The sequence below is a fragment of the Sinocyclocheilus anshuiensis genome, unplaced genomic scaffold (assembly GCF_001515605.1).
Source record: "Sinocyclocheilus anshuiensis isolate Anshui unplaced genomic scaffold, SAMN03320099.WGS_v1.1 scaffold222, whole genome shotgun sequence".
Classification (NCBI taxonomy): Eukaryota; Metazoa; Chordata; class Actinopteri; order Cypriniformes; family Cyprinidae; genus Sinocyclocheilus; species Sinocyclocheilus anshuiensis.
In genome coordinates this window covers 3,021,986-3,034,196 of record NW_015542408.1, presented here as the reverse complement: position 1 = coordinate 3,034,196, position 12,211 = coordinate 3,021,986, and the positions used below count along the sequence as shown (strand labels likewise).

General features: G+C 36.5%; 2 protein-coding genes across 2 annotated transcripts in view; both read right to left on the bottom strand.

The window, feature by feature from the left end:
- The window catches only part of LOC107693073 (F-box only protein 34-like), a 20,281-nt gene extending 15,417 nt beyond the window's left edge, over positions 1–4,864 (bottom strand). Inside the window, exon 1 of the mRNA XM_016492318.1 lies at positions 4,693–4,864. The gene's annotated coding sequence lies outside the window, so the exon portion shown is untranslated. The remainder of the gene's footprint in view (positions 1–4,692) is intronic.
- Positions 4,865–6,298: 1,434 nt separating this feature from the next.
- On the bottom strand, positions 6,299–11,925 carry LOC107693175 (galectin-3-like). Its single transcript, XM_016492466.1, has 6 exons — positions 11,807–11,925; positions 9,795–9,805; positions 9,440–9,703; positions 9,133–9,221; positions 7,402–7,570; positions 6,299–7,105 (listed from the first exon to the last, which is right to left on the bottom strand). Exons 2-6 carry the CDS (start codon positions 9,798–9,800, stop codon positions 6,947–6,949), a joined length of 687 nt encoding a protein of 228 aa, XP_016347952.1. The 5' UTR covers positions 9,801–9,805; positions 11,807–11,925; the 3' UTR covers positions 6,299–6,946.
- Between the last annotated feature and the right edge of the window lie 286 nt (positions 11,926–12,211).

The following is a 12,211-nucleotide window of genomic DNA, read 5'->3' as shown; positions in this document are numbered from 1 at the left end:
TTTTGTGCACAACTTGAACAAACTACAACAGGTAAAGCTGTCAGCTGTGTGGATATTGGCAATATTGTTAACAATTCTCGTTTATAATCATTACTAATATGGCTTCTTCTTCTCAAGATCTTATATGCTGTTCGGGTTAATGCGTGAACTTCATATTATTTGAAGCACACTTGCCGTCCATTAATCGCAAAATGCTTTGTTACTTTTTAATAAACAAAGTATCAGCTTTAAAATTATGCCAAATTCATAACAAAATTCAAACAATAAATACAGTTTTGGCGCTCTTTAATGCGGCAGGCGCGGTTGCTTTAGCACCTCAGTTCAAGTGGCAAGTGAACCCATTATATCTTTCTCTTCTACTATAGTACATAATGAACATGAATTAACATCAAAACGTAGCCCATTTTATAAGAAAGCCTACAGTACAACTTACTGAAATGTCTCATGTAAAAGCCCATTCAGTGTCTCAAACTGCGGAAAACGTGTAAAGCTTGTAAACATTGCAACGTAGGATGTTATATGGCGTGAGGACACGCCTTCTGGAGGGGGGTGTTATGTCAGACTCTGTTCCATGTTTTGTGTGTGTCCTGCTCCCCATGTGCCTTCCCATGCCCTTATTTGGTTAGTTTCCTGTTCCTCCCCTGATTAGTGTTTCATTGCTCCCAGGTGTGTCTCGTCATCCCCTCCTCCTGTGTGTATAAATAGTGTTCCCAGTCCCAAGTTCTCTGTCCGCTGTTAAACGTCTTCCTGAGTTCGTCTCCCTTGGTTGCTGTAAATAAAGTCTTGGTAAAGTATTCTCCAGCGTCTCCTCGTTCCTCGTGTGTGTGCACCGTGACAGTAAGACATATGACAACATTTATAGGATGCACTGAGGAGCCCAAACTACACTCAGTGGCCACCAAGTGACGCTTATGGTCCATGATATTTGTACAGATTCTGTGTCATGAACAATTCTTTGTGACTATATATTTCAAGTTGGAAAAGACGTTTAGTTCCCAATTTAAGTGAACCTTAGTTCCCAGGTCATCTACAAGATCGCTTAAAATGCTGATAAATTCAAGAAAAGATCAGACAAACACATGAACGTATAATTGAAATGTTAAAAAATAATAATAAAATAAATAAAACACGTTTATTCTGTGGCACCTAAAAAAAAATTTTGGCACCTACATTTTTTCTTATAGGAGCCAATGGCTCCTTACACGATTTTTTTGTTTGGAGCCCTGAATAAATAAATTGAAAATTTTCAATGACTAATACAATAATGTCCATTTACATAAAACTAACCAAATGAGGTCAGCTTGTTTAACTGGATTTTGTCATTGTAAATCATTATAAATATGGAAAGAACAGCCCCATTATTCAGTCCATTAGTCATTCAGGCAGATCACCGGGTGAATTTTAAAAGTATGTAGTTTAGTATTTCTCTATTGTGCATTTCTGCCCACAAACATATTAGACCAAAAACATTATGTCAAACAAAAACAAAAGGACTTGGTCAGAGGTAGACAGGAAAACTGCATGCATTAAGAATGCATTAAAGGGGTCATATGACTTCTAAAAAGAACATTATTTTGTGTATTTGGTGTAATGAAATGTGTTTATGCGGTTTAAGGTTAAAAAAAACATTATTTTCCACATACTGTACATCATTGTTTCTCCTCCATGCCCCACCTTTCTGAAACTGATTGGCCAGCTATCCAGTGCGTTGTGATTGGCCGAATTCCTCAAGCGTGTGACGGAAATGTTACATCCCTTACCATATTGTGATGCCTGCGGCAACCACATGTGATGACCCCGGGCTGGACTCCGCTTCGTCCACGGTGAAAGTCGCTCCGGCGATCAACAGCGCGAAGTTGATATATTTCCTCAGCGACCAGAACGGATCAGCTCTAGGCATGACGAAGCGGATATCGTCCACTTTTGGAAGGCCAAACAAAAGTGTTTTTGTTAGTAGTAGTTAAAAGTAGTTTTGCTTTCACAACGAAACACAGCATCTTAACGACATGGCGGCAGCAACCATACTACAGCGAGAATAAAAGTTACGCCTTCTTTCTTTGCGTGAACATTTGGGCGGCATTATGCAAATCTTCCCACATCGTGACGTAGACATGTGGGGGTGTGTTAGAACGAGCCGTTTTAGGTAGGCGTGGTTGACTCTTAACTTTTATAAAGAATATCTCTTTGGATTTGAGACTTTAGTCTTTGCAACTTTACAGATCTTCTTTATGCACCAAGAGCTTGTAACACTTCAAAGAGAAAGGAAAAATTGAAATCGCATCATATGACCCCTTTAATAAACGTGGAACACAAAGGCTCTGGATTTCACATGCCGCCCAAATAATGCAGAGTTTGTCAGACACAGCAAATTTTTTGCCACATAAATACTTCAAAGCATTTCAGTCTTGATGAAAAACACACTAAACCCCAGTTCCAAAGGGGGCAATGCAATCCCAACCACATACTATACTGCAGACCTGCCTATGTTCAAGACAAAAGCTTGCCCCAACCTGCTGGGTATTTCTTCCCTGCGAGAGGTTTGTATAAAAGCTTTCAGTGGTTTTCAGAGTGAGGTAAGGTACACCTTTCTGCTTCACACTTCCCTTTAGTCTGCCACATGACTCCAGGCCGAGTGGCCAAACAGGTTTTCTTAAGCTGTGTAAGCAGCCCAGTTGACAGACTTCCCTCGCAAGAGCTCATTGCGATCAAACAGGTGGTCGGGCTCAATTGTGTTTTATGAAGTGCTCACTTAACTAGGTGTATTCTCACTGCATTGCATCAAAAGAGAGCTGCTGTAATTCTGCACGTTTCAACATGACACCAGTTGCTTAAATCAATACTTTTGCTTGCCAAATAAACTTAAAATGCATGCCACATAAACCAACCTCTTGATTGGAATGATAAGAGGAATGGTTTAAACTACTCATTAGAAATGGTCCAAGACTATTTGCTAGATTTCTGTGGCGTAACTAAAATAACTTGTCTAAACACCAAAAACTTCATTTGTATGTAATCACTATACAATTATGGTATGCCTCTGTATCACACTAACTAATCTAAGAGTCATTTACTGGTCAGGTTGGTGTTGAACTTTCCAGGCTGTGTATTGCAAAATGTATGTTCGCTTTAAAACAGCTTCACGCATGTTCTGCAGCTCTCCAGTTGTTCACAAAGATATGACTGAAATCTAGATTTAAAGACCTTCCAGAAAACAATGTGCCACCTTGACTACATTGACCCACCTAAAATAAAACAACCTGAAAAAGTAAAAGCAAATGAATCTGAGTGGAAAAATAAGGCTTGCGGATCAGCCCACTGTTGGTAACAACTGACCTGTTAAAAACAAGCTAGGCTTCAGATCAAAATTTGGCTGCAAGCTTGACTTCAGGAAGGCAAACTTGCACAGACTACAAAAAAAAAAATTTGAGATTATTTTTGTATGACTGATTTTTGGTATAGATCATGTTTCTAAGTGTCTAACAATCACGTGTCTGACAACCAACAAATGCCTATAACAAAAAAATAAATACTTGTAAGTAACTTTTAATTTAGATAAACAACGAAATAAGCAAATTAATATACTTAAGCTATTGTCAAAATTAGTTACATTTTTTTTTTTTTTTTGAGACTGAGGTGCTGGCGTCAACACCTTTCGCAGGGACAAAGTTCATAAGTGTAATCAAGTAGTTAAACATTATACATTCTTTGCCACTTTAGTGTCTCACTCACCTCCAACAACTTGCCATGTTTTCTCAGGTCAACTAATGGACATGATGTGTTTGCATTAAATGATAGCAATTAGGTAGAATGATCTCTATAGAAGTCAGAATCATACATATTTCAGCATGTATTTGTGGTCATATTCTCAAAATATGGCTTATGATGGGTCTAATTCAGCATATTTGCCTACATTCTCATTTGTATGTAATCTGAAAGACTTCAAGAGTCAGAAAGGCTTTTGAAATGTGACTGAATGAAAAAACTATTTACCTAGAACCATTATAGCTCTGTATATCTGAAGTAGCTTAAAACTCTTTACAATGTCGAATAAAAGAATAAAAACAAACCTGAAACTTAAATTAAAAGAAATACAATAAATAACAGAGAAAACAGGAATAGGCCATTGCACCAAAAAAAAAAAAAAAAAAGTCGACAATAAAGTCATTAATTACGGACCACAGGTTAAACATGAGTAATTTGCACTTACTTATACCCTTTTAAAAAGACGTCACTGAAATTATACAAATAGATTAAATTAGATAAAAAAAAAAAGAAAAAAAAAATCATAAAAAATAAATATAATATTGAGGCGTCTAACCTCGTTAGCACTAAAGCTAACTGACAGAAACGCCATCACATACATCTGCTCTTTAAAGGAGAGCAAAATAAGAGTACTTAAAGGGTTATATGCACTTAAATACACATGCATAATCAATAAATCAACCAAAATAAGTCATTTAGAGTATATAAAAAGATGTAGGTCCTGTTTTGTGGGTGTTTAAATGCTAGTTCCGCTCAGCATATGCCAAACCGAGTCAACAGGAAAAAACAGAGAATAAATGCTACATTTTCATCACTTTAGATGCAAGTTAAAGCCATTGAAACTCAGTTAACGCCACATATAAAGGTATTTATGACTGACACGTAGGAGTAATAAGCCAAACATAAGGAAATAGAAGATTGAAAACTGACCTGAGCAAAAATAGAATAAAAGTCGAAACAGAGAGGTGAACTGACTTGCTGAAAGGGGAAACTCTTCGTCGCCTTGTGTATTTACTGGGGTGAATTCATCTTATCTTGTCATCATTTTGAAGTCGTGTGTCCTCCAGGACTCAACGCTTCTCGTCTGCGCGCGCGTGTGTGATCAAATCAGGTGAGCGCGCAGCGGGCACTGCCTCATATATGGCGAGCACGCGCATAAAGACACGCGCGCGAGCGTGCACGAATCCACCCAGTACAGCTTGGGATGGGCAAGTTTTTTTTTTTTTTTTATTGCATACATTTTTGGAAGATTTTGCGGGAACAATTAATAACATATATACTTATTAGTAGTAATAAACCATAACAATTTACAAGAAAATATAATTATTATCATTATTCAGTCTTTTATATTCAGTCAATTATTAAAGTCATTATTAAAATAAAGTACATTTTCTGTCCAGTAGGATGATTTGATGATTTTTAAATATAGAAATAAGCCCAAAATAGTAAAATAAAAAAAAGTTGAGAAAATCAAATAAATGAAAGCTGAATAAATAAGCTTTCCATTGGTATATGGTTTGTTAGGATAGGACAATATTTGGCCGAGGTAATTAAAGCAAAAGGAGCCCCTACCAAGTATTGAGTACATGTACAGTAAATGAACCTACTTTCCAGAAGGCCAACAATTCACTAAACAATTTTTTTTTTATTGGTCTTATGAAGTATTCTAATTCGTTGAGATGGTGAATTGGTGGGTTTTTGTTAAATATGAGCCAAAATCATCACAATTAAAAGAACCAAAGACTTAAACTACTTCAGTCTGTGTGCATTGAATTTATTGAATACACAAGTTTCACAATTTGAGTTGAATTACTGAAATAAATGAACTTTTCCACGACATTCTAATTTATTGAGATGCACCTGTATTTACAGTAGGAAATTTACAAAATATCTTCATGGAACACGATCTTTACTTAACATCCTAATGATTTTTGGCATAAAAGAAAAATCGATCATTTTGACCCATACAATGTTACTTATGACTGTTTTTTTGGTCCAGGGTCACATATACTTTGTTTTTTTTTTGCGGTTATTTATTGGTTTGTTAACAATTGCATTGTTTTGGACTTCTGTTTCTATAAGTAATTAAACAATACAAATCTATAGCAAACTATCATTGAATCACAAAAATCAGTGATGACAAAAATCATTAAAATCACCCTATTGGACAGATAAGAATACCATATTTGAGGAATCTCACACATTTTATGATAGAACATAAGTTTAAACCAGAAAATACACTATATATATGTATGTAATATAATATGAGTGGGTTAATATAGCTTTTATGATGTAAAATACACAGAAACACAATCACGACACAAAGGAACATTCTTGAAATTTGTGCACATTAGTTATACAATGCTGGAGGTTTCATCTGTGGGTTGCAACAGGGTTCAACTCTTTGAAGAGTCATCAGGTGCTTTAGGCACTACATAAATAGACCTCTGCATAATTGAGGTCAGGTCTATTAGATTTCTGTCTGTGCATCTCTGACAGACTGTTTCCATGATTAAAAATGTAACACTGCCTTGACTTCAGTTTACGCTGCTGTTATTTTATTTATATTAGGAGCTGGCAGTAAAAGTGTAATACACACGTCTCACAGAGGATTGTCATTACATGCACACCACTCAGTGTTTACATCTGTTTGTTTCTTTAATCATGGAATCATTAAACCAAGAAGAATCATCTTTTGGCACTGGTTACAGATCATAGAATCCTATTTTATTCAGTTCTAATTTCACATGAATTATGCACTATTCTTGACTGGCCAATATCACATTCCCTACTATGACCACCACCGTTATTCTGAGTAGCATCATAAATATAGCGGACTTTGCAAGTATATAATCAATGGTACTTCAGTATCATATATCTCGCATATCAATATAAAATTCATCTTGCTAATTTTCTGTTAAATATTTCTTTCCTTTAAACCCCATCATTGACCCTTATCACAACCTAACCCTTCCTGGATAGTAACAGGCCCACCTAGAGGTGGCAAAGCTAACTACAGCATTGAGAAAAACAGTATTTGCATGCAAATTCATATCACTCTAACATCTGTAGTAAATATAAACTCTTACTGACACGCACAGTGTTTAAAAAAAGATGATTGCTGGAGGTAAAAAAAAAAAACATTGTTAAAAAACTTGTCTATGACAGAATCTGCAGTATGATTTCACTGCAGTGTCTCCACATTAACAGAGTTGAGGGTGACATCATTGAAGATACTAAGAGCTCTGATCTGGTTGAGCTCACGGGTCCGATGTTTGAATTCCAGAAGGTGCACTTTGTTCACAGCCACTCTGAATTCAGTGTCAGTGCATAAGATCTTCAGCTGGAATTCAAAACAAATTTAATCAGTTGCAATTGAACAAGCATGGAACAGAGCATGTAATTTTGACCAAACATGGCAGGAGACAAATGCATAACCTTGCAAAATTTTTAGTGATGCTATTTCAGGACCTCTTTTTCTGCTTTTACACACTGACATCCAGTTATCTGATACCTTAGACATTCTCTAATGTCTTTAAACACAATGAGGGCCTGACAGTAAATATTTAAGACATTTGTTTAATCTAAATAAAACCACCAAGATGAAAAAGAAACAAAATTGTTTGGTGCCATGCTCACCTCAAAAGGCTTTCCTGGGACAAAAGGGAAGGAGGGGAGCTCGCGCTCTTCTCTGCCCCACTGGTTTCCAATCATGCTGTTTCGTACAATCACTTGCTTTCCACCTTCATTGAAGCGAGGGTTTAGATGAAACACAATGTCGTTGCCTTTGTTTAAATTAACTGTGAAACTAATTGGGAGAGAAAATATAAGAATACACATAAAAAACAAAGGGGACATCACAAATAAGAAGCTTGTGATAACTGTTATATAATAACAATGAAATCAAAACTGGCCACGTGCAATTTCTTAAAGTAGTTTCGCTTTCACAACGAAACACAGCGTCACACACGGCAGGCTAGAGTGAGCAGAGGCCGGCTTGAGTGAGCGGCGGCCGGTGGGCTTGAGTGAGCAGATGCCGGCTTGAGTGAGCGGCGGCGGGTGGGCTTGCGGCAACCACATGTGACGACCGGCGATCCACAGCGCGAAGTTGATGTATTTCCTCAGCGACCAGCACGGATCAGCTCCAGGCATGACGAAGTGATATCGTCCACTTTTGGAAGGTCAAACAAAGTAGTTTTGCTTTCACAACGAAGCACACAGTGCCTTCACGACATGGCGGCAGCGGCAACAACAATACTACAGCGAGAATAAAAGTTACGCCTTCTTTCTTTGCGTGAACATTTGGGCGGCGTTGTGCAAATCTTCCCACATCGTGATGTAGATATGTGGGGGGGTGTTAGAACGAGCCGTTTTAGGTAGGAGTGGTTGACTCTTAACTTTTATAAAGAATACCTCTTTGGATTTGAGACTGTAGTCTTTGCAACTTTACATATCTTCTTTATGCACCAAGAGCTTGTAACACTCCAAAGAGAAAGGAAAAATTTAAATCGCATCATATGACCCCTTTAATTTAACTTTATTTAATACTAGTTCTTGATCTCACTGTGAACAGTTCATCAGTGCACATTATTTACAAGCAAAATGTTTGTCTTTGTAATCTTACCAAAATGTATCAACACAATTTATTATGTACTTTATCATGTATATTAAACTTATAAAAATTTGTAGACCTAAATTTAAACGATGTATTTAAACTGCATATAAAATTTCCATTCATGTGGATTACAGTTTTAACATAAACTAATTAATAAACTTAATGTGATGCATATTTGTCAGTCACACAAAAATAAGTATGATTTCTGTAATAGTACTAATAATCTTTTTTTGTTTTGTTTTATTAGAACTAATAATAGTATCAGTAATTAGTTTTATTAGGGCTAACAGTACTAATAATAGTACTAATGTGTTTTAAAAACACAATAACCATGTTTATATATTTATTTATCATAACTGAACAATTGAATATTGCTTGTTCCACAGCTAGCCATATTTTAACGGTATTCATACTTTTTAACTCAATGAGTGTAATTGTTTTTACAGAGAAACATTTACGCTGAATAAAAGCATTTTGAAAAACTATTGAAATAAAATAGACAGATTGAAATAAAATAAATGCAAATAGTTAATAATAAACCAGTGCAGAAATCTTACCTATTTCATTTTTGTATGACATATATGCATCACATGTTTATTAGTTTATGTAAAACTGTGTAATCCAAATGGATGAAATTTCATTTGCAATTCAATACATGAATCTTAAATTTAGGCCTAAATATTAATAAGTGCATGTACTGTATCGTTAATAACAGATGATTGCTAAACTGTTGTTTATTGTGTTGTTGTTCTTACTGTTTAGCATTAGGTTTGACCTCTCCAACGATAGTGATGAGCATCTTGTTATAGGCTCCACTTTGTAGCGGCAGGTCAAATGGCACAGTCTTCAAAAAAGGGCAATCTTAAAAAAAAAAAAAAAAAAAATGTAAATGCATGGTAAAAGGGCATAACTAAGAACCACTGCACTGTATTTAACACAGAACGTTCACTCAACAAAAATCTAAAAATGTGGAGTTTCACCAGCCATGGGTATTTAAACTGTATTCTACAGAACAAACAATATCATGGTTGTACAAATCCAAGAAGAGTGAAAACATCTTACTAGTGCTCTTGGAGCTTGGCCAGGAGCAGCATAAGGGCCGGTTTGTGGTGCAGGTCCAGGCCACCCAGGAGCGGTAGGCTGCCCAGGCTGTCCAGGCCATGCTGGTTGGTTTGGCTGCGCAGGCCAGGTGGGGTTAGCAGGCTGACCAGGCCAGGTGGGGTTAGCAGGCTGACCAGGCCAGGTGGGGTTGGCTGGTTGGCCGGGCCATACTGGACCTCCTGCCTGCTGATTATTTTGCTGTGGGAAGTCAAGGGCATCTGAAAGCTGAAACGGAGTATAATGGAAATTATAACATGATATTTGTTGTGCTACATTGGATAAACAGAATTACTGAGGTGATAAAAACGGTACTTACATCCATAATATCTGAAATCCAGACAAGAAGGCATTGTTAATTTTGCAAAAGCAATTTATTATGCACTGAGTTGGCCATGCTATACTGTTAAAATATGTTTTTTTTTATGAAAACATTATTTTATTAAATTAAAGTTCATCCAAAATTTAAAATTTGCTGAAAAGTTACTCACCTTCAGGCCATCCAAGATGTAAATCAGTTTGTCTCTTCATTTGAATTATTTAGAGAAGATTTTGCATGGCATCGCTTTCCAGTGAATCCTCTGCAGTGAATGGGTGCCGTCAGAATGAGATTCCAAACAGCTGATATAAACATCACAGAAATCCACAACACGACTCCAGTCCATCAATTAATGTCGTAAAGATATTCGTCGTTAAGATGTTTTTAACATAAAATTGTTGCTTCCCTCTAAAATATGAGTCTTCTATCCATAAAATTGCTTTCTCCATTCAATGAAAAAGTCATCTCGTCTGAATCAGGACAGAAATATGCACAAATCAAGCACCATTTACAAGTGAAAACAGTTCTAAACAAATATGTTTTTAATGTGCGAGGACAACATGATGGACTTTTTCACTGGAGGAAGCGTTATTATGGATTGTGGACTGGTATTTTGGCCAGAAACAGTTTGAAGTTAAAAACATCCTAATTATGGATTTATTACAAACATGCAGCTTTTCCCTTCACAAGAAGTTAACTGATGAACTTGAGTCGTGTTGTGGATTGTTATGATGTTTTTATCAGCTGTTTGGTCTCTCATTCTGACGGCACCCATTCACTGCAGAGGATCCATTGGTGAGCAAGTGATGTGATGCTGAATTCCTCCAAATCTGTTCTGATGAAGAAACAAACTGTTCTACATCTTGAATGGCATGAGGTTAAGAAATTTTTCAACAAATTTTCATTTTGGGGTGAACTATTTCTTTAAGCAAATTCACAATTCTGAATGCACAAGGTCAATCTTTCAACTAAAACATAGTCTCTAACATATAAACTAAGGTTAATAAGGGGGCATTTGAGTGATAAAAGTAAAGCGGTTTTTGAAAACACCAATCAATTTTTGTCAATGTTTGTTTTAAAAATGATATAAATTGTATTACTGGTTTCCTGGAGTATATTACTTGCTCCCATGAGCTGATGACTCACTCATCCATGAAACCACCCACCACACCCATTGCACTGTATGAATGGTGAGCCGGAGGGGATGATTACAATAGCAGATAATGCAGTGTTATTAAAAACCCTGTGTGAATCGTAATAAATGCATACTCTTCTTAACAGAGAGGCATGTTAAATGAAAGAAAGTTCCCTTGAAATGGCTTAGGGTGCATCATAACTTACACGGCTAACATGTTTCAGCTTTTAAAGTAAGAATGTGGAATATCTGTACAAAAGTTGCACGCAAGCATTCATTTCTACAACCTCAGATCCCCTACAGCAAAAGTTTATTATTGTGCAATCTGCATTTGATTGCCACTTGAACACTGCAAGTTTAGACGCGTCAGTAGGCCTGTGGATTTCCCTGGGCCTGTGAACCACACAAAGGCCTGTGTTTAAAACTAGCAAAAGTACAATCTTTCTTTCAAAAGTGAATATGAAGACTGATTTGAAGATCAAGAGAAACTTTCAGTCAGGTGTATAGATGTTTGACTGATAGTGTAAGAAGTACATATGTCACTGATTCATGTTAGCATGGTAATGTTTATGTCATACTGATTCACTTTTTACTAGTTAAAACATGAATTTAGGCCTGTGGATTTCACTGGGCCTGTGAAACACCCAAAACTAGCAAAAGTAAAACTAAACTATTTTTGTATATCTGTAAAAATCTCAATATGTCTTTCATGTCAACATGACAGGACCACTTTCTGTTTGCATTGGCAAAACTCATCGGCCACACACATCGCTCGCTATGCAAACACAAACACCAAATTCAAATATATTAATCCTGAAGCTGCTTAGAAAGTTTTGAAAATGAGAAAAAAAGCAAAAAAAAAAAAAAAGGCATATACCTGTATTTGTGCAGTTGGTGTCACACAGGTGCTGTTCTGTAGAAGCAGTGGGTATACAGACAGGAATTCCAGGTGAAGTTCATAAATACACTCTCACACCCCAGAAACCCCTCCCCAACTCTTCTGAGAGGAGACCACACCCACACGATACAATCACATGGCCTGATTTCATAGGGAAATATGATCAGTCAGAGGAGAGGCGAGACTATGAATAAAGTTTTTAACAAGTATGCTGAAACGTTCTTATCTGATTGAGTTAATATTGGCTCTTCACTATGTTCTGGAGGTTATGCACCTCAGTTCATTTGAGGTGCTTAACCTCCGGATTACACATGTGTTTTAAGGATGTGTCTGAGGAATTCAAGGAGTTTCCTTTTTTTTTTTTTTTTTTTTTTGTTTGTGTTA